This window comes from Westerdykella ornata (genome assembly GCF_010094085.1).
Source record: "Westerdykella ornata strain CBS 379.55 unplaced genomic scaffold EI97scaffold_3, whole genome shotgun sequence".
In the NCBI taxonomy this organism is placed as follows: domain Eukaryota; kingdom Fungi; phylum Ascomycota; class Dothideomycetes; order Pleosporales; family Sporormiaceae; genus Westerdykella; species Westerdykella ornata.
The window spans coordinates 754,462-777,597 of record NW_022986853.1 but is presented as its reverse complement, the minus strand read 5'-3'; the positions used below and the strand labels follow the sequence as shown (position 1 = coordinate 777,597).

At 51.8% G+C, this 23,136-nt stretch overlaps 9 protein-coding genes across 9 annotated transcripts; 4 read left to right on the top strand and 5 right to left on the bottom strand.

The window, feature by feature from the left end:
- Positions 1-87: 87 nt before the first annotated feature.
- EI97DRAFT_370899 (uncharacterized protein) lies at positions 88-1,453 on the bottom strand (the record flags this gene model as incomplete). The annotated part of the gene is made up of 6 exons (XM_033795257.1): positions 88-125; positions 183-447; positions 500-647; positions 697-765; positions 828-961; positions 1,022-1,453. 6 exons carry the CDS (start codon positions 1,451-1,453, stop codon positions 88-90), a joined length of 1,086 nt encoding a protein of 361 aa, XP_033656974.1.
- Positions 1,454-2,619: 1,166 nt separating this feature from the next.
- EI97DRAFT_412468 (uncharacterized protein) lies at positions 2,620-4,092 on the top strand. Its single transcript, XM_033796764.1, has 2 exons — positions 2,620-3,500; positions 3,553-4,092. Exons 1-2 carry the CDS (start codon positions 2,669-2,671, stop codon positions 3,594-3,596), a joined length of 876 nt encoding a protein of 291 aa, XP_033656973.1. The 5' UTR covers positions 2,620-2,668; the 3' UTR covers positions 3,597-4,092.
- Positions 4,093-4,686: 594 nt separating this feature from the next.
- EI97DRAFT_412463 (uncharacterized protein) lies at positions 4,687-5,963 on the top strand. The gene is made up of 2 exons (XM_033796763.1): positions 4,687-4,954; positions 5,002-5,963. The coding sequence occupies exons 1-2, from the start codon at positions 4,716-4,718 to the stop codon at positions 5,687-5,689; spliced, it is 927 nt and encodes a 308-aa protein (XP_033656972.1). The 5' UTR covers positions 4,687-4,715; the 3' UTR covers positions 5,690-5,963.
- A 66-nt stretch (positions 5,964-6,029) lies between these two features.
- Positions 6,030-7,010, bottom strand: EI97DRAFT_481815 (uncharacterized protein; the record flags this gene model as incomplete). Its single annotated transcript, XM_033802051.1, has 1 exon — positions 6,030-7,010. A coding segment is annotated over one exon (981 nt), but the record flags the coding sequence as incomplete, so codon positions are not given.
- A 1,196-nt stretch (positions 7,011-8,206) lies between these two features.
- Positions 8,207-12,021, bottom strand: EI97DRAFT_176130 (SNF2 family helicase/ATPase-like protein). Its single transcript, XM_033793466.1, has 5 exons — positions 11,867-12,021; positions 11,246-11,587; positions 10,859-11,197; positions 8,805-10,803; positions 8,207-8,752 (listed from the first exon to the last, which is right to left on the bottom strand). The coding sequence occupies exons 1-5, from the start codon at positions 11,910-11,912 to the stop codon at positions 8,296-8,298; spliced, it is 3,183 nt and encodes a 1,060-aa protein (XP_033656970.1). The 5' UTR covers positions 11,913-12,021; the 3' UTR covers positions 8,207-8,295.
- A 407-nt stretch (positions 12,022-12,428) lies between these two features.
- Positions 12,429-15,017, bottom strand: EI97DRAFT_412458 (uncharacterized protein). The gene is made up of 2 exons (XM_033796762.1): positions 13,530-15,017; positions 12,429-13,481 (listed from the first exon to the last, which is right to left on the bottom strand). The coding sequence occupies exons 1-2, from the start codon at positions 14,958-14,960 to the stop codon at positions 12,618-12,620; spliced, it is 2,295 nt and encodes a 764-aa protein (XP_033656969.1). The 5' UTR covers positions 14,961-15,017; the 3' UTR covers positions 12,429-12,617.
- A 120-nt stretch (positions 15,018-15,137) lies between these two features.
- EI97DRAFT_430507 (uncharacterized protein) lies at positions 15,138-16,632 on the bottom strand. The gene is made up of 4 exons (XM_033797713.1): positions 16,501-16,632; positions 16,347-16,453; positions 15,465-16,299; positions 15,138-15,412 (listed from the first exon to the last, which is right to left on the bottom strand). The coding sequence occupies exons 1-4, from the start codon at positions 16,589-16,591 to the stop codon at positions 15,273-15,275; spliced, it is 1,173 nt and encodes a 390-aa protein (XP_033656968.1). The 5' UTR covers positions 16,592-16,632; the 3' UTR covers positions 15,138-15,272.
- Positions 16,633-18,449: 1,817 nt separating this feature from the next.
- Positions 18,450-19,112, top strand: EI97DRAFT_371271 (uncharacterized protein; the record flags this gene model as incomplete). The annotated part of the gene is made up of 1 exon (XM_033795278.1): positions 18,450-19,112. A coding segment is annotated over one exon (663 nt), but the record flags the coding sequence as incomplete, so codon positions are not given.
- Positions 19,113-21,512: 2,400 nt separating this feature from the next.
- Positions 21,513-22,904, top strand: EI97DRAFT_371008 (3-ketoacyl-CoA thiolase 1; the record flags this gene model as incomplete). The annotated part of the gene is made up of 3 exons (XM_033795263.1): positions 21,513-21,577; positions 21,665-21,845; positions 21,897-22,904. The coding sequence occupies 3 exons, from the start codon at positions 21,513-21,515 to the stop codon at positions 22,902-22,904; spliced, it is 1,254 nt and encodes a 417-aa protein (XP_033656966.1).
- Positions 22,905-23,136: the final 232 nt, after the last annotated feature.

Genomic DNA, 23,136 nt, shown 5'->3' with positions numbered 1-23,136 from the left:
CTTATATTACCGTAAGTACTACAGAATTAATCGTCTTGAGCGTTACACAACAAAGAATCTGACAATCCGACAAGGGATCAAAGGCACTTAGAGCTGCATCGGCATGCCAGGAAGCGAAGTAAGCCCTACGAAGGCGGTTAGCAAAACAACCCATTCCATTCACAAGGAGAAGATAGACTTACAGCCATCGGCATCCTCCAAAACGCGGTTTTTAACCTTGCAGTTATTACCAGCCGAGACAGCCTGGGTCTTGAGGCCACCGCAGGAAGCGCCCATGCAGCCCTTAGCTTCGTCCATGGCACGCTGAAGAGAGTCACCCTGCCAGCCGAAAACGTAGTCGCCGTGCTGGCCGTAGCCGGTTGGGTCGCCGGTGGAAAGAACGAAGGGCTGGGAACCGTCTTCGGGCCACTCTGCTTTGTTGTTGAATTGGGTGGTGTCCCAAACAATCTGGATTATGTAAGCACATGGGACGCAAGAGTGGTACTCTTGGATGGCTTACCTCCAGCATGATTTGAGGGATCTTGACGGGATGCGTGGACGGGCAGGTGCCCTGGATGCTGGTGCCGGTGAAGGGGGCGGGACCGCCGACGGGATACGCGACGTGTGACTTGTGGTCGGGGCTGTCGAGGTTCTTGCCGTCCCAGCAGCTGGGGGATCGTTAGAAGTGTAACGGATCTAAGAATGTGGAACACTTACGTCGGGTAGAGAATGTTAGAGCGGATACCGCCTGGGCAAGGGCCGGTGGGAAGATGCTCGGTATCGAGCCTACATATTCGTGTTAGCCCTGGTCATCTGCGTAACCCTGTTCTGACGGTGTCTCAACTTACTTGGAATCAGCACAGGGAGCCGCATTATCCCCTCCGAAGTTCTTTGACGTGTAGCAGCGGAAACAGGACTGCGACTTCCTGCCATTGCCAATCTTCTCCCGCTGATTAGCGTCGCCTGTAAGCATACGGAAACCCTGATATAGTTGTCAGCCTCAAGTAAGTCGACATCTCTGCATCCTTGAACGGAGACTTACAGGCTTGAAGGCGGTAACTTGGCCCTTGCCAGGGGAAACATAGTACACAACAAAACCTCCTTTCGTGCCAGTGGTGTACTTGTCATTGAACAACTCCCTGTTCGGTATCTGAGGAACCCGCTTGTATGTGCCGTTGCGAGCCTTGAAGTACAAGTTGGCCGTCCAGTAGTTGGAAAGATCCTCCGAGTAGCCGCAGGTAGTGCACTTTGCTTGCTTTGAGATGTCGGTCACGGCCATAGTTGTGTTGAAAGCATCTCCTCCGACAACCTGGTGCATATGGGGCGACGGCGCCTGGCCTGGATTGACAAGAGGGTCGATACGATCGATGACGAGCTGAGAGCAACCAAACCGCAGCATGGTGAATCCACTGCCGCCAAACTGGGGCAGGGCCTCAGAGCCCGCCACCAAGGCGAGGAGAGCTGGAAGACGCATTTTGTGCTAAGGGTCGAAGGGTTCAAAGTTTAAACTTTAAACTTCAGCAACACGACGGCACTGGAGCACTTGAGAGGACGCGGCGACCAAAAGCCAGTGCGGACCTTTTCCAGTCTTTAATACCAGCCCACTACTGCGCTCTGAATACCAAGTCGGTTCTGTCCCACTACCATCTCGGATGTTGTGGTATTGAAGTGGCAATTAGAGTACTTGATATATTAACGACGATCGCGCAGCCAATCCGGCACTGCGACAAGCTGCTACGTCCGTGCCTGACCATGTAAGGATTTCTTCCCCACATTCTCAAAGGAATGACATCTGTGGGGCTGCGGAGAGTATCAAGCTGCGAATATTGCGTTCATCCGGAACCTTAGCAGTGAGACGGTGTGGGCGAGTACGGACGTTGCCTGTGACCTGGACTTGACTGCTTGGTCACTGCAATGGAGAAAAGGAAGAAAATGGATCGACATGCTGCCCGAGCAGCAGTACCTCTCGGCGCAAAGGCAAGTACAGATAGATGTACTCTACCTGTAGACAAGATACATTCACTTTAGTCCTCGCGTAGTATTCAGTACAACCTGCGTATACATCGGGCTGCACCTGTTTATCTGTATGCCTTTTCTCCAACACCCTCATATTGGCGGAAAGCAAGCCTTTCCACGTGGCATTTCTGGCATGTCATACCGCATGGAAGCCATCTCGGTGACGAGCCGCGCCGACTGCTTCGTATGATAACTGCCCCACGTTGAGTCCTGCGGAAGACGAAGCCCAACCCGACCATCGCAAAAGCGAGCGAGATCCCTCTTCGAGCAGCACTTAATTATCGCTACCGAATATGGCGTCGTTTCGAGTCTCAGCAGCACTGTTATTGGTTGTTGCTGTATTCTACCAGTGGTGGTTGAAAGACGTCCTCTTCGTCACTCTTGGACTCGGCCGCGCGGTCGAACCCATCGAGAAGTTTCCATACCAATGCCGTCCACTTCAGAGCGGCCAGCTGGAAGCATGCGGTGACATGTGGCTGGACGAGTCAAACCGCATACTGTATGCGATATGCAGCAGTGTCAAAGCAAGGAGAGAATGGAACCCGAAGTCAGCCAACCCGCTCCCTTCCGACTCTTCAACTACAATGAGACTTTCAGCGAAGAGACTGACTGTGAATGACAAAGCGCTTCGAAATTCAACACATCCGGGCGCCGTGCGGGAGGCTCCAGCCTCATGGCGATCTACATTGATGAGCCCCGCAAGGACGGACTGTTCCGGATGCACAGAATCCGCCCCAGTGGGTATGGCCCGCAGCCAGGCGACGGGCATCTCGATGTAATTGCCATGGATGCCCAAGTAGTCGATTCAACCACAACGCGATTCTGGTTGCTGAATCAACGGCCACTGTATGATGCCAAGGGGAACGTCGACAAGAGCAGGGTCGGTGCGAACATCACCATCGATGTGTATGAACACCGTAAGCACGACAAGCAGATGACACATGTCGCTACCAGCTGGAGTCCGACGTTACATTCCGCAAATAAGATTGCGCTGATGGGCGGCAATAACTTCGTTGTCAGCAACCAACGCTCGGCGCAGACTGGTCTGAGGAGAAAACTGGATCCGTTGCTTGGAGGTGCGAGCCTTGTTCACTACGATGATTGGTTCGATAAGTATACCGTCACCCCGAAAACTTTGCCTATTCTTGGGTCCATTGTCAGGGGCCAGGATGACCACATCTATATACCCTCATTGGTTGATGACCGCATTCGGGTGTTCCAGTTGCAAGATGATAGGACACTCAAGCAAGTTCACACTATCAGATTAGGAATGCCGGTTGCGGGCTTGAGTGTGGACTCCAGGGGAGCTATCTGGGCTGTTGGACGAAGCAAGTACGATCTAACCGGTCTTTCAAGCACCAACACTGTTTTCAAGATAAAGAACCTTGAAGATAGAGTCTTCAAATTTGTTACTGAAAAGGTCATGGAGGACAAGAACAAGACAGCTATCGAGGCGGCATCAGTGGCGCTGCACGACGTGAAGACAAAACGGATTTTCCTTGGGGGTAAGTGGCATGACGTATTCTCACAGCCTGCTGCGCATACTGATCTTATCAGGACACTATGCTTCCGGGATCACTGTATGTATGCCACGAGGGTAATATGTCCGTATATTGGCCTGTGCAACCTAGCTTCGCGTGACAATATGGGCGAGGCAGGAACCTGAGTTATGAAAAGTTGGTGGCCAGTTTTGACAGGTATCTGCAGCTTGGTTCAGTATATACACCATCACTCATAACTCTGTGAAATGCTAAGTAGATGTAAGGAAAGAAGTGGGATGACAATTGTCAGGCGAACTTTTTCTGTCAACTCTAGAGCAGCCTTGTTGTTCAGACACTCTTTTGTTACCAACAGCGAGTCAGTTACTGCGCCTTGCATATCACACTGAACAACCAGGAGTCACAGGGGCATGGCAGACGTCGTGATTGGCTTAGCAGCGGCTTTGCCCAAGTGTCATAAGCGTTAAAACGCAGTGCTGGAGTTGCGTAATCAAATTGTAGCCAATTAAACCGCGAGATAGGTAATCTAACTTGGAGCACAGGTACAGTGGGGTGTTCCGTCGGAGTTGAAAAGTCGTAGTAACGTCCATTCACGTGCACTCGTAGCGTAGCAACACTACCTTGTATATAGCAATGCAGCTATTGAGAGCTATAGGCAATACTTCCTTTTAGATCAGCTACTATCATATATATAGTCGGATCCAAATTAGAAAATCATAGCAGTGTGGGGTTACAGCTAGAAATTCTATTCGCAGCAATCAGCCGCACTGTTGTTGTGATACCCCGCTAGATGGTAGAGTATCGGTAGTAGGGGATGAAGGTTCGATCGACCAAGCTTCATTCTGAGGCATTCGCAATGCAGTGCATTGATTTTCTGCACATAAGGATTCCGGAGTAGAGTGCACCGAGCCCTGCGTCCTCTACCAACGTGCTTCCGCATAAGCCCCCGCCGGGTTGGCTATCCTCTCTACTAGTGGTTGTGATGTATCACAACCAACTTTCTATCATCATCTTAACGCGATCAGGACACTTTTGGACGCAATAAAGACGCAATAAAGAATGAGTGGATTGTTAAGGCGGTAATGTGTGTGTCATCAATCACATGCTGGGAATACCTAGCCAATAGACTGCGTCAAGGCATTTTCCTAAGCGGATGATAGGAACGCGAGATGATTCCGCACGTATGCGTTCGCGGGACTGGCGGTCACTGCTCATTATCATATGATCGTGACTAAATACCCTAGGGTAAGTAAAAGGGTTAGCTACTCAGCCGAGTGTGCAGCTGTCGTTGCCGCTCTAGCTATAAAGTTCACGTCCCTTCAACGCCTCCCCACTTGTTCCTTATCTGATTATGATAACCAAGAATCCAAGCCCTTGTGTGGGGATGTTTCCATAGGATCAGCGATCGTGACTACGGCCTCTGGAAGCATACGCATTCCCAAAGATGACAGGATTAATAAGTACGCGCTTCTTCTACGCTGCTACTACAGCCAGCTGACATTAGCAGTCTGAGCGGAAGATCGATCGAGGTTGTGGTGGGACTAGAGCCTCCTATTCCCTTCAGCGTCCACGAGAACTTGATATGCGCCTCTTCCGACTTTTTCAGAAAGGCCATGGAAGGAGATTGGAAAGAGTCGAAGCAACTATTAGTATGTCTCGAGGATGACGACCCAGATACATTCCTGGTCTACCTACACTGGCTATATCGTGGCACGCTTCCAGTCAGAATCGACGAGCCCGGCCCGTTAATGAACTCCGAGTACCTTCAATTGGCAAAGGCCTACATATTGGGTGATAAATTACAAGATGGTGATTTCAAGGACGTCGTTATAGACGCGATGATAGATAAATGCAAATCGACGGCATCGGACGGACATCGGTGGTTCCCGGTTGGCCCCGTTTTGAGATGCATGTACAAGAATACTCCGACGTCGTCGAAGGCAAGACGCCTACTCGTGGATATTTATGTTCATCACGGACCTGGACATTGGACAAGCGATGGAGCGGAGCAAGACGAGATTCCAAAGGACTTCCTTTACGAAGTCACTATGGCTTTCATGGACAAGAGAGACAAAAACGAGGAAGATCCAACACAAAGGCCCACATGTGCATATCATGAACACGGCCCGGGGGAGACACGTTGCTACAAAGCACGGCTTAGGAACGGAATTGTTACTAGAAAGGCCCAAAGTTGAAATCAGATTAGATCACACAGGCCACACCGTATGAAATCTGCAAGTTCCAGGCGGCTTCCGGCTTGTGCCACTGCTGAAGCTCCGCTTCGCAGGCTCCCCTGCAATGCCACCAGTAGAGAAGTAGCCGTAGCGTAAACGCGTACTAAAATCATGTATTATTTCACGATATGATAATTCCCTTTCGCTTCGAAGTTAAAGTACTGGATATGTCATTCGCGGAGGATAGCAGGAATAAAAAGAGAGATTGGTGAAATATGAGCTACAGTGATGAGAGAAAAGTTGTATTACAGAGAGATGGATTATGGCTTGCGGTCTCGAAAGGCGCCACTAAATCTCCCTCCTAATTGTTAGAGACGCTATCCCACCGCAAAAAAATATGAAGACCCTGCACATCACTCATGCACCCCAAAAACCGAGTATTCAAATACCCCATCTCCCTCCCCATCCCATTTCCCTCTTCCCACAAGTCCCCAGTTGATTCAATCCCAGGCCACTTCCGACTCTCCTTAGCACCAGGAGCGAGAATAACCGACGCATCGACGGATGACTTCTCTGCAACATCGGCGAAGGAAATCAGAAGGGTGTTCTCATCAAATTCCTCGTCGATAGGAACCTCTTGACTGATGCGCACGTTCACACCAGTAGTCTTCTGCAAAGAATCGAAGAACTGTGAGTCCGCTTCGGTGTACGCGGAATCGCACAGGACGACTTCGATTTTCGAACGGTAGTCTCCCACGGATATATACGCTTCCTCGATGGCCTTGGCAAAGCGGATAGCGGAGAGAGTGTTGACATATGCTTTGTAATCCGTCTGGACGACAGTGACCGGTCGCGGCAGGGACACAGAGGGAGGATGAGGAAGGGGACCCAGAGCTCTCTGACCCGCATCTTTGTAGACCTCCGCCAGCGTCTTGAGGCGGCAGAGTGGTCCTTCGGCAACGCCGCCGCGCTGCTTCGTTGCGCGTGCTAAGCTACCGGGACCGATGCACAGAATTTTGGTGACGGGGACGCGGCGACGATAATCGGGAGGGGAGGAGGCTAGGAGAGCGGTGACGGTGACGCGCTTGCTGAGGACGTTTAGGATGTTTTTCATCTGTGCGTGATCTGAGATCTGGTTCCAGCGGCCGAGGATTTCCTCCTGGTTGAGGACGAGATCCGAGGTAGGTGCAGTTGCTCCAGGGCCACCGCTTGGATTCGGAGTTGGTTGCCAAAGACCGTTCATGTTGTAAGTTGGGTCGGTATTGATGGTGTGGATCTCCGCTTGGGTTGGCTTGCGTGAGTGCTGTTTCTGTAGGTTCCGGTTGTATTGTGACGAGGTTCTGGTTCAGTTAGGTGGTGTTGTGTGCCAGTTATATAGGTCACGGTTCTCCTTGAGGTGCATCTCCGACAAAGCGCACTGTGTAAGTCAAGTTGTGAAAGAGAGCCATGGGAGGACCCGCCGCCCTCTGCGTACGTGAAAGCGAAATGCACAAAGCACGCCCCCACAATCGAAACATGGGAGAGCTTACCTAGGGTAGGCATCTCCGCGTCGGCATAAACAAGGAGATTACGTTGTCCATCGTGAAAGCGTAAACGCTCGTAACCAGTGACTGACTCCAGCTCCTGTAGGTTACTTCTTACAGAAGTATATAATCACCATGCCGATTATCAACCCTGGTAGGAGTTCATTAGAAGGACTGTTATATAATTACACACTATACCTGATATTGTTTGTCTTGAGCCGTATTCTGAAACTGTTTCCTTTATTAGGCACAAACCTTCAATGCTGTCTGATCGTATCACCAGGATCTCGGCCGCCTTACTGCACAATTCACAGGCGCGCCTCTTTCCCTAACCGACGTGCCCAAGAGTGCAATCCATCGCAATCCATCGCAACACAAGCATCTGATACCCAATCCGATTTCTAACCTTGAGGACGGCCTTCTACTTATTCCGAATCGGAGTAGGTCACAGCTCAGCCGTCACTATCAGATACCAGAACGTTCTTGGTGTGAATGGCACCGCAAGTGACAGCTGTTAGATCCCCATGCAATCACAATCCCACACATAGTGCAAAGTAGAACACCAAAAGACGATCACAGACCGAGGGAATGCGGAGAAGTGATGGAAATGATATTGGATGCTAACTACGTTGAGCAGCTCTATGGATACGCCCCGATATCAGAAGTCATTCAATCTCCAGCAAAGGAACCCACTCATGAAGTCATGCCTGATTCATAAAACCACCTGATATGCACGTTCATCAATCCGTTTCGCCAAAACGTCATGTTTGGCATGCCCAGTATCTGCATCAAAGAAGAAAGGGAATCAAATGACAAATGCTGGAAAGTCACACCGGGGTTGAGATAATATAACGTGATGAAGAATGAAAATGAGTCAGGAGAAGCCTCCCGAAACAGTGGTGAAGTCTCTCCGAAGCGGAAAGACATGCAGAATGGAAAATATCAAAGATGCTGGGGCATGAGAGGCGCTCGCAATCAAATCGGAGTCGGACACCAAGGAGAGGATGTTGGCCAACGATCTGCGCCAGAATTCGCTAGCCTGCAATCGTCGAAGTAAATATTCATGAGAGCATTGGAGGTGCCAGGGAGTTCGTGTAAAATCGTCTAGCGGAACAAGCTCCTAAGATCCTCCAGCTTCTGCTTCTGCGTCTCCTTACTGGCTGCCCCCCTCGCCATGGTCATATTAGCAAGGGCCACCTTCTTGCGCTGAAGCTCGAGCATCTTCTCCTCGAAACTATGCTCCATGATGAATCGCTTGATGAAGACCTCACGTTTCTGGCCGAGACGGTGAACGCGATCAACAGCCTGGGCCTCGGCTGCGGGATTGAATTGCGGCTCCATCATATAGACCCTGCTGGCAGTGGTGAGGTTAAGACCCATTCCACCTGCGCCAATGGAGACGAGAATGACCGTAATGTTGGGGTCTTGTGCAAAGTCTTGAAGTGCTCGGTCGCGGGCTGCGCGGTTCATGCGGCCGTCCAGTCGGGTGTACTTGTGTTGATTATCGTCGAGCGCAATTTGAATGAGGTCCAGATGTGAGGTCCAGCAGGAGAAGACGACGCTGACACAAGGTTAGTGTAGTTCTCCCTAAGGTACAATGATGGGGCACATACCTCTTGATTGGAGGGCTGTCAGGATCCGCCGCGCTCATCTGTTTGTCCTTCTCCAACTCTGCAAGCAAGGCTTTTGTTTTAGTATGAGGCCCCGTATATGCGCCCAACCGCTTTGCCATCCTGGGGTCCTTCCTCAAGCGTTCCTGCTCCTCGTGGAACTCATCATATTCGGACTCGCTCAAACTGAACATTACGGGTCGAATTCGGGTATCGCAGAACTGACAGGCCACATAGCCGTCCTCGCCTTGGAGTTCGCTCCACTGCTGCTTGAGCAAATTCACATGCTGAGGGCATACAACGTGATAACAGGGAGTCATGACACCCAACAGATCAGAATCCTGGCCGTCATCATCGTCAGATTCCTCACTGTCAGACGTCTCCGCTGGGTTGCATATGCTCTTCCGACAGCTCTCAAACTGGCATTTGTCTGCGTCGGTTTGAACAAAGATGTCCAGCATATCATACGCCTGCTTTCTCTGGAGTGCGGGGATCTCTTCGTCATCGTCGCCAAGTTCCACTGGGTGCTCAGAGGTCATCCCTTCGGTGATCTTGAGCGCTTCGTCATTGAGAAGATCTCGACCATGAGCACAGATTTGCCGAAGATAGTTGATGGCCTTCAAGATGCGGGCGTACGCAGTTGAGCCAAGCTTGTCCCCGGACGTCATTGCAGTTATCTGGCGCAAAGAGTCCAGTTCGAAAGTTCTGTGCAGCCGTTCTTCGTCCTCAGTAAACTTCAGACGCACAATCTGATCATGCTTAGGCGGAAGAATGATATTTCCTTCCTTGGTGCGACGCAGGGTCAGAGAACTGACCAGAAGTTGAAGCTTTGGGAGAACTTCTTCATCGGCCATCTTGAAGGGGGCAATGAAGTTTGACTTGAAGATGGAAGGCTCATCAAATGGTTTGACACCGAGGAATCTGAACAACGAACCGAGATCTTCAAGGCGATTTTGGATCGGAGTACCGGTCACGGCCCAACGCCTTTGTGCAGCAAGCGCGTAGACACCCTTGGCTTGTTTGCTTGTGCCCGACCGGATCTGGTGGGCCTCGTCCAGGACGATACGGAACCAGTTGATGTAACTCAGCGGCTTCTTCCTGTCAAGAGCATCCATGCCGACGATGTTGTAGGTTGTGACGACAAGATCGTGGTCCGCCAAGGCATCTGGGGTGAAGTCTTTCCTATCAGGGCCATGATAGTAGCACCACTTGAGTCCCTGGCCTTGGGCAAAATGTTCGTTCATTTGCGTCTTCCAGTTGACCATGGTGCTCAGAGGACAGAGGAGAAGTGTGGCTCTGCTGTTGATGGTTTGCAGGCGTGCGCCATTCGGCGCGAGAGGGGGGCCTTTCCGAGCAAACGCCTTCGCTGCCTCCATGGACTCCTCGTGCGCGATTAGTGACAAGATACTTAGTGTCTTTCCAAGACCCATCTCATCAGCAAGGATACCGCCACGCGCGCGGGGTGGCTGATGATTGAACTTTTCCCCCGTTAACACATGAACGTAGTATTTGCGGCCGTTGTCCCGAGTTTCGACCTTGTAGAGTGAGTCCCTCCAAGAGTCCTGGTCATCGGTCCAGTCCGCCTCCTTGTCGAGCATGAAGTGGAGTGCTTGCTCCTGGTGTTTCAGCAATTTAGTTGTGATGAGAGCCGGTTGCGATCGCCGTGGAATGTCTTCCTGCTTGGTGATCTTGTCGAACACGCCCAACACGTCATTGCGGATCTCTTCCACACTCCGAACTGTGTAATTTGCCACATAGCTCTGAGCCTGCCTCGCGTACGTTGCATGGACGTTGTTCGGTTGCAAGATGTCTTTGACACTGTATGAATTCGCGTTTTGCGGATTATAGTAATCGTACTTGTCGATTTCCAGGATGGGGTCACCAAGATATACCGCTTGCGCCTTCATGAATCGCCCAATACTGCTTGAAATCATGCGAGGACAGTACAACTGAAGTGTAATGGATATAAGCGCCTGCGTCGGTGACCCTGGCGGCCCTTCCCCTGATAACCGAGCGAGTCAGCAGGAAGTGACTTTAGTAAACAACGTTCAACTCACCTTGAAGTTTCCTCCGTGGGTCGGTCGAGGAAATCCACTTAAGTCCAGTTTGACGTGCGCCGTCCAGCAATGGCGCGAGCGCCTTCGCCGTTCGGTAGTCTATACGGCCAAACTCTTTGCCTGTCGGGTCGACGACCATGATAAGGAGTGTCTTCTTATCAATTCCTCCGCGGCGGAGAGTGACTTTGATACGGCCCTGCGATCCAGAATTGCCCTTGTACTTCTGTGGATCGGGATTGGGAACGGTATGGCATTGGACGTATGCCTGCTTGACCTTCCCTATACAAATGATCTCTTTGCCGTTATCCTTGACTACCTGAACATCTGATTCGTCTTCACCTACATAATTGTCAGAATGTATATGTTGCGTCTCTATCTTTTACTTACTCATGGTAAGATCAACACATGCGGATGGATTTGTCGGTAGTGCGGAAGGTGACGCCTGACTATGCGCGTTCATAGCCAAAGTACTGCCGCCGGAGACATTCGGCGTCGCTTGACGGGTATGCTCGTCTTCGGTTTTGGGACGCTTAGCCGGGGACGCAGTCCTTTGTTGCACATTGTGCAGGCGCTCAACAAGAGAAACCTGACCGTTGGGAGGGATGTCGTCCGGCCCACGTTCGCTACCAGCGTCCGAAGCGGCAGGTCGCTTGGAAGCGGTCCTGGGATTAAGGAGAGCGCGGGGATCATAACCAGGCTGTACCGGAGTTGCGTTCACAGCGGCTTGCCCTTCCAACGTTAGCTCATCATCATCGACAGCCAATGAGCCGTCTTGACAAGGTTGAAGATATGTTGCAGATTCCGCCTCCGGAGTCTGAAAATCAGGGCTGTTGAAAGATGAAGTTAAGGATTGAGGTTGTGCATGTGAGGAGGGAGGCGTAGGCGTCCGGGCAAGACGGTTTTCTGGCCCGTCCATGGCGAACAAAGATGGGGTTGAGGATAAGGAAGTAGAAAAACGGGAGGTTGAGAGAAAGGATGGGAATAAAGAGAAGGAAGAGAGCTTGTTACCTCGTCGACGCTCGCCTTTGGGGTTAAGCAGAAACGCAGGATCCATCTCTTACTTATATTCCGCCCACATCCCGTGACAGCTAACGAAAGAAGAGGCGGTCAAAGCAATCTCTCACACCTCTGGCGGTGACGGGACGGTATGACGCTTCATTTGACGTCGTTAGAGACGTGCCTTTCACGAGTAAGAGAGGATTTGGTCGAATAAGCGAGCTGTTTCGACTTGCTGCCTCCAGCGGCGCTCGCTCTGGTGAAGGAGTTCAGTAGTCAGCGGGTATCGTGTTCGCACTGAGCAGCGGGCAGAGCGGAAAGTGAGAAAAGGGTTCTCAGATACAAGGCTCGGTATGAACAACTCATTCCGAGGCCAGTTGCATACAAAACGGTTGTTTGAGGTGAGGAAGTGTTGCATGTGTTGATACCTTCGTAAAGTCACGGTTGGGTGGCGCATAACTGGCCCGTGCGCGCAGTTGAGCCACAACTGGGTCAGATGACCCTCAGAGAGTGCCCAGGTGCAATTCGGGGTGTCATGGGAAACGACCGACCGATAAGAATGAGACATTGAATTGCCTGCATAGATGGAAGGCTTCGAATTTAGTAATACAATCCAGGTCCCTTGGGTACGTAGTACCATAACAGATATCAACCCCAGAACTAGATTGACGCCACACAGATGCAACAGCCATTGGGAACCCATCCATATGCGAGCTCTCGTCTTACCATAACCCTCATGCCCTATATATACAATATCAAACACTTAACACCACGTGAACACAGGATTCCTGGCCTTCACCATTTCCAGCCTCTCCACAATCACCTTCTTGGTGTTACCATCCAGGTCTACATTCGCAGCATACCCTAGGTCCCCTTCGTCGTCGTCACCAAGAAATGAGGAGCTGTTGCCTCTCCTAGAGTTTAGCGAGAATCTTCTTCTCTGACTGTCATTTTCTTTTCCATTGTGTCGGGATGCGTCGAAGCTCACGCGGGACTTGTGTGACGGACGGTTCTGCCATAGATCGGCTGATCCGCCATTGACACCAAGAGACTTCCAGGGCGTTGCTTGCGCTATAGGTTGCTCTCGGTCATGTACATTCATGGAGCTACCTTGGCGAGAGAGGTTGAAGCGATTCTCATTCGCAAGCTCCAGGGGTGGGGAATTGAGAAGGAGATCGGACTGCGGTTGTTGTGGCGGCTTTGAAAGTGCGGTAATGTCCATCTCTTCGTGTTCGGGCGCCGACCGGTGGCGATGTTCATCCTGCTCTTGCTTACGCCGCATCTCTGCTGATGGGGCACGTAAGGGCACCGCGATGGGGATATCCACTAGATCATCCCATACGCAAACTCTAGCCCTACGTGTCAGCTCCAGTGGTCCATGGTCGGTCGTCTTGAGAGTCTCCACCACATTCCATGCCTGCCCTTTCATCACAGCCATTTGCTTTGCAAACATGCGCTCTTTGAAATCTGCATCTTGCGAGAAGCATTTCCGAAGCGCCAATTGCGTGTCGCTCCACCATTGCTTCGATGTGAGCAGCGGCAGGAAGTGGCGGCGAGTGGCATCGGAGAACGGCTGGCCGATGAGAGAGACAGGCAGAAACAGCCAGCCGAATGGATAACTTCGCCACTATGGATGTTAGATGTTAATTCAAGAAGGGGACATTATTAGGCTTACAGCATCAGGGTGCTTCCAAGGCCATGACAGGCTATTGTCGATGGCCCCTATAGAAACACTGGGCCCCGACGTATCAGGCAACGGTGTCGCTGATCGGCTTGTTGCTCGCATTGGCTCTTGCCGCTTGTACGGGTCTTGCTCATACATGGACTGTTTGGTGTAGAGGCTTGGCTCATTTTCACCTCCTGCGGATACGTTCGTGTGTGGTGGTTCTGCCACAATGCTGACCTGCTCCGTCTTTGGATCGATCTTGATCATCCAGTTGTCAAGGCCTCTGTCGGTATTGCGCATAATGTAATCCAGAATAACTAGCTTCTCAAGCTGCTCCCGGAATGACTGCTGAAGGCTTTCTGTCCAAAACTCTCTCCTCTGGTGCGTTTCCTCTGCGTTTGGCCGCTCATCCTCGTTGTCCGTCTGTGGTCCCCCGGGTCTGCAATCCTCCGCCCATCTCCTCCTCTTCTTCCGGGACGCCGCTTCCGTCCGAAGGCCCGAGTTATGTTGATCTGGCCAGGGATGCTCCTTCAAGAAGATGTTGGCATCCTTGTAGCCCTTCAAGAAAACCTGAAAGCTGCCAACCTTCTCTGGCAGCGGCTTCTTCTTCCTATAGTAAGCCCTACGGTCCCAAAAGTCGTAGTAGAACGATTTGGAGGAGAGGGCGACAATGTCGGTATAAGGGACGAGGTTGGTGCGGAGCTGTGTATCGAGGACAAACGCGGCAGCTTCGGAGACGTAGCTGAGGTTAGGGATAAGGCATGCGCGCCCAAAGAAGAACGGAAATAAGTTCCGATGTATCCACTTCGTCCATTTCGGGTTTCTTGACGCGTATGGTTCCTCATCTTTGGGTTTAAAGACGCCCACAACCTTCCCCTGAGTGTTCCGCGCAAAATAACTTCCAGAGCTGCCTTGCGAAATGAGCTTTGGATGTGTGCCCATTTCAATAGCTAGCCTGACACTTTCCACAATCTCCTCGAATTGTAACGAAGTCATACGGTCGGAGGCATCGTAGTCGAATGTGAGAGTTTCGGCGGTGGCGGGTCGGATCCAGTCCGGTGCCTGGAAGACGGAATGATGTATCTCAAGCGGCTCTTCCTCCGGCCTCCCTTTCGACTTCTTGATTTTGAATTTCTGGGCTATCTCCTCGGCCCATCGCTCGAATCTCGCGTTGATCGCCTTAATGTCAACTCCCGAGTTGCTACGGTGTCTGCGCCCGAAGCTCATTCTTCGGAGCTTGGGAGACGCATCACTGGAACTTCCAGGCATACGCATCCGAGAGCTACGGTTGGGTTGTATTCGGGTGTACTGCAAGTCTAGGACGGTGCCGTGATGGTAGTCCTCATCCGACTGCTCGTGCAGGCCATCTTCCTCCTCTTCCTCTTCCGCTTGCGCGATTCTGGCATAGCCAGATGTCGGTGGTCTACGGCTTTTCGGCATTGTGGAGAGGCCGGGAGACAGCCAGCGGCGAGAGAAAGGCCTTCGGATGGCCTGGCGTGGAAAGGAACAATCTTTTGAATTTGGTATGACGATGCCTCCCCGGCGGCCAACAGCTGCCCGATCGGGTTTAGCGTAAGAACTCCCCGGCCCAAACCATTTCCATGTGAAGATGGGACGGTCTCAGCACTATCTCCAAAAGAAAAGACAGGAAAAACATCATTGGATCTATGTGGGTATCTTTGAGTCTAAACATAACACCAGGTACAAAATGCAACTTGTGTACCAGCGTCCTCTGCGAAAGCATCGGATTCATTAAAAGCTATCATCAAGATCAACTTGCCGTCTGACAACACTCGGGCTGTCGTCCTCTGCGAGACCTCCGGTGTCATCCGTGATGTCACCGCCTGCTGTCAAAAGAAGGTCTTCCACAATTCGCCTGCTCGCTTCACGTGCTGGTATGAAGTCAACCAAAGGACGAACATATGAGGGGGCCATGTTACGAACCTGGGGTTTGAAGTAATCTGCTCTGAGGTATGTGAAACTGCATCGTCTTCGGGGGGCTAAAGTCCAGACCATCGTCATCCTCGTCGCTATCACTGTCGAAAATGCCTTTCGTTTGAGTGGCTTCGAAAGTCTTCCTTCCCCTTCCAGGGGTCTGTACGCTTACTCCTGGAGTGCGAGGTGCCTTCAGAGGTGAGGAGAATATATCAGCGCGCAGCTGTGGTGCTGGCGAAGAAGGAGGAGATGAATCGATAGCCCATTGTGCCAACGCCGGGGCTCCACGCCTCCCAGTTCCAGGCGTGTTGCCAATGGGCGCTTTGTACTTCTGTGCGGTGTGTGGAGTAGCAGCAATGCGATACGTCTTGTCCAACATGTGGTGGAGTACTGGATCTTTAACGTGTGACTGTTTCTGCCCAGCCATAGGCAGCTTGAAAGGGGATGACTCGGCCATGGACATGTCGGGTAGCTCTTGTGTTCTTCTTCCCGGCGTAAGCGGCTCCGGCTGGCCTGTCCCTTCTGCCTCCATTTCGCGCCTGAGTGTTTCATAGGGGGATGGATAGTCTGCAAACGATGCTCCTTCTGATTGTGCGTGAGGTGCTCTCGGAGTACTATGAGCGTGTGCCAAAGAAGAGGAATCTAGGGTGGATGTATCTTCAAGCTCCTGGGTTTGCGAAGAAGAAGGACGTGGAGGAGTCGCGGTTGCGCCGGTTACAGTTTCATCTGCCTCTTCATCGTACAGTTGCGATTCTCTGGTCTCCTCGTGCGCAGTATCATCGCCCGGGGACTCATAACCTGAGAGGGAGACGTTGGCGCTCGCCTCAAAGAACTGCTTCCAGAACTGGCCGGGTTCAGTAACCTGTCCAAACGGCTGACATCCGGGCGCACCTTGGATCCCTCCCATACTGCCTCAGAGTGCTTCCCATACTGTTCAACAATAGGGAGAATGCTCGTGGTCACGATACGATGCGCTCGGCTGAAGTTGTGGTCAATTTCTATCCGAGTCAGTGTTGACGGCGCTCAGACTGGGGGAGTGAACTACCTTGCAGAGTCAATGTGATAGATTGCTCCAGCTTCTCCAACTCTTCGGTGAGCGTCAAAGCCCGCGACGGGGCAACACTTGGGCGAGACATGTTTTGCGACCCTGGAGACCGTGTCCGTCATGGTGGTGTTGTTGAACCTCGTGGTCCCCACTCCGTCAACAAACTAATCCCGAAATAGGTTGCTCGGGCCGGAGATAACCCGAGACTCCCGAGACTCCCTCACATTCACACAATTTAACCCCCTCTTTCGTGTTTCTATCTGGGACGCGACGACAACACTCATCACCGTGAGACGTCGAATCCGTGCCTATGAAACCGGAGTGAGCGGTGCAAAATGATGGGGAACGTATATTGGACATCCCGAATTCCGGCCAATCAAAACTTGTAAACACATTGATATCAAGAGGGGTAGACGCGTATTCCGCTTCAGCATCCTAATATGTCTGCTCAAGACCTGAGCAAGTGTATCTTTCTAGTTCAACTATACCAACCGTATCATCATGTCATTTAAGTTGCAACCCCGGGCGTTTCCGGCTCGATTCTCTGTCGTCCACCGCAAGGCAAGTGGGTGCTGCATCCTCCCCATGGCACCGTACGTATGTCACGCAGCTGGCCAAGTTGAAGGACGTCCCGACAAGCGAGACGATCAAGAAATACACCAAGATTTAATACCCCCCGGGAGTGTTGGTATCCTAAGGATGTCAGTAGCACAGTAAGCTTCTTGTCCAGTCCGGATTCAGATTATATAACGGGACGGACCATTGTGATTGAGGGCGGTATCATAACCACCTAGTGTGGAGAGTATTTACTACTATGTACCTTTTTTGTGTTTAGCGAGCATTGTTATTCTCCTGCTACTGACTACCTGGCAACCCGCTTCTCCACGCATGCGTAACGATGCCTAAGAGGGCATTATGTGGACATTGCCTGACGCCAAACATTATGGCTAGGGTATCAATTCTGAATCGGATATCTGTTCGCATACCCCCGATTGACCCCTTCTTCTTTCGTTGTTTTCTTTTCTGACCGTAATTCCACGGACACCGCCTCCCACTCCTCGTTCGCCGTCGTGGAACTCGAGCGAGGTTTACTGCCATGCAGCAATAACGAAGTCTGAGGGCGAAGCACTCAGCGTAGATTCTCCAGTACAGGTAGATTCCGGTCCCCTGTTCGTGGTCCACACTATGAAAATTAAGCACTGGCCACTCCGCACACCATCTCAGCCCCTACAACTCCTCGGTCTCGCACACCATCCCGCCGAGACCAAGAACCACCCCGCCCTTAATGATCGCGATTTCCATATCTCGAACTCAGGCGAATCCGGTTTTACACACGGAGTACTCCGTCCTACACAATATGTCCCAATATTTTGTGGCGGGACCAGTGTCGACATTGGACGGCTGAAGCGAGAACCCCGGCGCAGGTGGCGTGCAGCTTCTCAGCTGGAGTGTACCAATCCTGGATGGTGTACGCTCGGGATGGCTTTTCTCTGCCGTTCTTAAAAGGGAGCGCTAGCAATTTTGGGGAGGAGGGGGGGTAAATCACTTTAACTATCCGTGTAGACGGGTTCTGGCGCATGCAACGACGGTACACTGGTGGAGGGGGGTTTCTGGGTATTGGTGTATAGATAATTAGGTTGACGCCCATGTACATTTTCAGCATTCCGTCTTTCAGGTCGCAATCTCTCGCCTGATTGACTTATGGGAAGTTCAGCGGTGGACTTGCGAATTTGAGACTATAGTTGAGCTTCGCGGCTCTTATGATACCCTCCTCCTGTTGTTCCTTCATTCTTCCAAGCTTCAGTGCCTCTCAGCTTCTTTTTTCCTTTGATACGCAAGAAATTCTCTAGGACATGGACTTTCTCAGGTCCTCTCTGGGTAGAGGACGCCAACGCCGTTCACACTTAGAAGACGGCATGTCCGACAGCACCGTTCTCCAATACCCAACAATGGGAGGTCAACGCGGGAACCAGAACGTGCGCAAACATCCTCAAAACCTCCTGACGATAACTCCACTGACGTCTCCCCAGCTCCAACCGGAAGACAAACTGACCATCTTCCGGCACCTAGTCGGCATCCTCTCCTCCCCCTCTCTAGCCCCCAACGGCGAGCCAAACCTCTCCCACAACAACCTCATCCCCAACTCCCGCGCAGCCCCCAACCTCGGAATCTACAACCGCGTCATCCACCGCGAGCGGCAAGCCAAACAGGGCTACAAATTCGCCGCCGTCCTCATCAACGGCTGCCTCGGGGTGCAAATCATCGTTGCCGCCGCGCTGACGGCCATGGGCGCTGCCGGATCGAGCAGTTCGGGCGTCACGGCTTTCGGCGCTATTAACACCGTTATAGCTGGCTTGTTGACGTATTTGAAGGGAAGTGGATTACCCATGCGATTGCGGTACTATGAGAATGAGTGGAAGAAGGTGCGCGAGTTCATTGAGCAGCGGGAGCGAGATTTCAGCCGCCCGGATTGTCCGCTCGATGTGTATGAAGTTGTGCGCGTGGTAGAGGCTATGTATGAAGATGTGAAGGCGGATATACAGACCAACACGCCGGATAATTTTGTCAGTGTGGGCGATCTGAGGAATAGGCGGACTGCGACGAATCCGCAGATTCCGAGCGTGAGGGACTTGATGGATAAAGGGGAGAAGGGGAAGAGCGGAGCAATGAGTAAGATTCAGCAGAAGGTGGAAGAGTTGGAGATGAAATATGGACATAAAGTGACAAGTCTGCTGGAGGAAGTGGCGAAGAAGGAGGAGGAGAGGTTGAAGAGGTTGGAGGAGGATGTGGGGAGGGATGTAGAAGGGAAGGTTAAGGAGGGAAGGAACTTGTTTGAGAAAGACCTGGAGATCGGAAAGGCTAGGGTATTAGATGCTGGAAAGGGCCTGGAAAGGGAGGTGAAATCGCACACTTCGGAGGTTGTCAGTGCAGCAGGAGACTTGCAGAAGGAAGCAGAGTCGCAAGTGGCCAGAGCGGCCAGTGCAGGTAGGGAAGCACAGCAGCAGGTGGAGACGGACGCGTCGAGAGTTTCCAGTGTTGCTAGGAACTTACAGAGAGAAGCAGAGTCAAATAGCTCCAGGGTAGTCGCCGCTGTGAGGGACTTGGACAGAGAGGTTGGAAGAGAAACGGCAAATATTGCCCAACTGCGTCAAGATGTGGAGTCGGATTTGGATTCTGCTGGGCTGAGACGGAACGAGCGATAAACTCTCCGTTATGTATCCCGGTCCTCTCTCTCGACTCAACGGCGTCCTGCTCCTCAGTTAATGTTGAATATACAACTTTACTTACCTCTGTAAGGAGAGTGACTGGTGAGGTCCTCTGACATCATTGACGTTTCCCGTGGAATATCGGATAAACCATCAACTCGAGTGGACGGTCCAATTGGTGCAGGATTTATTCCTGTGACGCGAAGCGCAGTTCTATAGAAAGGAGAGCCATACATGTTCTGTGGAGCCATCTACTGTTTCCTCGGTAGCCTGGACTCTGTTTGACTTCAATCCATGACACGATTCATTGCTTCCTTGTCTAGTTCTCCCGCCTGAGAGTCGTCAGCTTCACTGATCAAAGGTATGGTAAGGCTAGGATGTGGACCAGGAATCATTGAGATGAGTTCCCGGTCTTGTCTTCGTCGGGAAATTATCCCAAACATCAAATGCTTCAGCAACGGCGAGCTTTGCCTTCCTTTTGTCTCTAGCACTAAGACGAATGGCGCCGAGGAGTGTCTGGCGGATGCGGTCGAAGCAGAGAGCTGCTGTCCTGGCCCGCTCGACGGAGAGCGAAGCGGTTGCGGCGGAGATGTTGTTCGTGGCCGACATGTTATGTACTGTGGGTCTCATGTCAGACAGTAAAGTGTGAACAGGCGAAAAAGGTGCCAAAAGCGGGCGCGATGTCTCGTTGAGGAGGACTGACTTATTATGAGGGTAGAAGGGGAAGAAAGAGGACTGCAAGAAGACAGGCCCGCTCCTGCGGCTCGGCTACCATATCTGAAAGTGAGAGCCGGTGTCTATTTGAGTTTTCGGCGCCACTGACACCTGGGGCTCATTTTTCGTTTGAAAAGGAAAATGGTTGTTGCCTCCTGAAAGTTACACCACAACTTTACAGCGTCTCTAAGGTCCAACTCTTCCGCAAAAAGACTGAACATTATACATTTCATGTTTCAATTTATCGTTTAACGCTTTTGCCCCAATCATAGTAGGAGTGTGATTAACCCAGGAGTGGCTATGTTTAGGGATGGCGGACTCAAGACAACAGGACATGGACCGAAATAGATCATTCCACGGTATAACTGGCTTACCAGTGTCTGTTTAGGGTTCCGCCTCATTTGCTTTGATCATTGTATTCTGGTGAAGGTGAGCATCACGTGACCATATCGATTCCAACCTGTGAGGCCGTCTGAAAAGACTGTTCGACGAGAAGAGAGGTAAGTTAGATGTGAAGTATGATAGTCGCATAAATATTCTCTCTATTTCAAGACTTTGAGTCTCTCAGCGGGATGCACTGATAGATCATACATAATAGAATGACAATATCTATCCATTTGTCAGGGCTTAACGATGTTTACTAAACTGAAGGCCGGGGCGGAAACCCAGACTACTCACGGGAAGTATACTCCACAACTACAACCGCGGTAAGACCAAGATGCGGAGGTGGCGACGTTCCTGGACTGTCTTCGAGTTCATGTACAAGTACACTAGGGACCGTCTCGACCCGTCAAGAGCCAGCTCCAGAACATATAGCGGCCGAGATATTTGAGCAGTTCGGATAGTCTAGTTCACACGTCTGTTAGTAACTTCGGGACTGGAGGCCTTGTTGGTGTACAACCTTGGAACCGAATCAAATTGCCGGATCCCGTGACATGATGGCCGAGTTGCCTCGGTATCTCGCCCCACAATTAACTATGTTAAAGAGCGTCGTCTCCGCAAATCCTCCGCATTCTCACTGCTCTCACCTTTCCTCCCCGTGGTATCAATCCTCCTTCTCCTTTATTCTCCGTCTACCACACAGTCTTCAAAATGGCCGACCGTCTCAAGTCCATCGTTTCCCACATGACTCCGTCGAAGAGCGGGCTCGCGGCAATGTACGTTCACCATGAACTCATGTCAGCTTTCATGAGCCGCCAGACCTCCGAATGTCCAAGTAATAAATGCTAATGCACGTATTGCAGTACCACGAAGAATCCCGATGACATTGTCATTACCCTCGCCATCCGCACGCCTCTGACCAAGGGCTTCAAGGGTGGCTTCAAGGACACGCCTCTCGATGGCATTATATTCAAGCTCATGGAGCAGGTCGTCGCTAAGATGAACATGGACCCTGCTCTGGTTGAGGACATTTGCCTCGGCAATGTACGTTTCCGCACGATGTGTCTCCAATGGCAAATCTAACAAGCCTCTTAGGTCTCATCCGCAAAGGCCGCTTACTACTGCCGTGCTGCCATGCTCGCCGCCGGTTTCCCCAACACCACCTCCGGCTCCTCCGTGAACCGCTTCTGCAGCTCCGGCTTGAAGGCTGTACAGGACATTGCCAACCAGATTGCTACCGGCGCCATCGAGATTGGTCTTGCCATTGGCGCTGAGTCCATGACCGAGGGCGGTGACAAGCTGGAGCGTCCCTTCTTCGACGAGATCCTGGCTGCCAACCAGGATGCCCGCGACTGCATGCAGCCCATGGGTCAGACCTCGGAGAACGTTGGCAAGGACTTCAACATCACAAGGGAGAAGCAGGACAGATACGCGTGCGAGAGCTTCAGGAGGGCGGAGGTTGCGCAGAAGGCGGGCTGGTTCGACGACGAGATCGTCCCCATCCAGGTTAAGGTCAAGGACCCCAAGACTGGCGAGGTGAAGCAGGTGACCCTTACCAAGGACGAGGGCCCCAGGTACGGAACCACCTACGAGGCTCTGTCCAAGATCCGCCCTGCTTTCATGCCGCACGGAGACCGGTCCACTGGTGGAAACTCTTCCCAGGTCACGGACGGTGCCGCCGCCGTCCTCCTCATGAAGCGCTCCACTGCTGAGCGTCTCGGCCAGCCCATCATGGCCAAGTTCGTTGGTGCCACCGTTGCCGGCCTTGCTCCCCGCATCATGGGTATCGGCCCTTCGGTCGCCATCCCCAAGCTGCTCAAGCAGTTCAACCTCAGCCTCGAGGAGATCGATCTCATTGAGATCAACGAGGCTTTCGCCTCTATGGCCGTCTACTGCCTCGAGACCCTCAAGATCGACCACTCCAAGCTCAATGTGAGAGGCGGTGCCATCGCTCTCGGCCACCCTCTCGGCTGCACCGGCGCCAGGCAGATCGTCACTGGTCTCAGCGAATGCAGGAGGCAGAAGAAGAAGATCCTGTTGACCAGCATGTGCATTGGCACGGGTATGGGTATGGCTGGTCTGTTCGTCAACGAGCAGTTATAGGCGTTTGCTTAAATAATGACCCTTTAATGTATTGTACATGATTTGCTTTTGAGCCAGAATATTGGACGATTTCTCCCTTCTCTCCCTGCGCTCAATGTTTTGACGTTGCTTGAAGGCGATTCGAATTGTTGTCCTGTCTTTTCAGATTTTAATCTGAGCGAAACTCCAACGTTGAAGTAACGTTCAGCATGTTTCTTTGTATCGTTTTAAGCCCGCTTAGGTCTAGACGCAT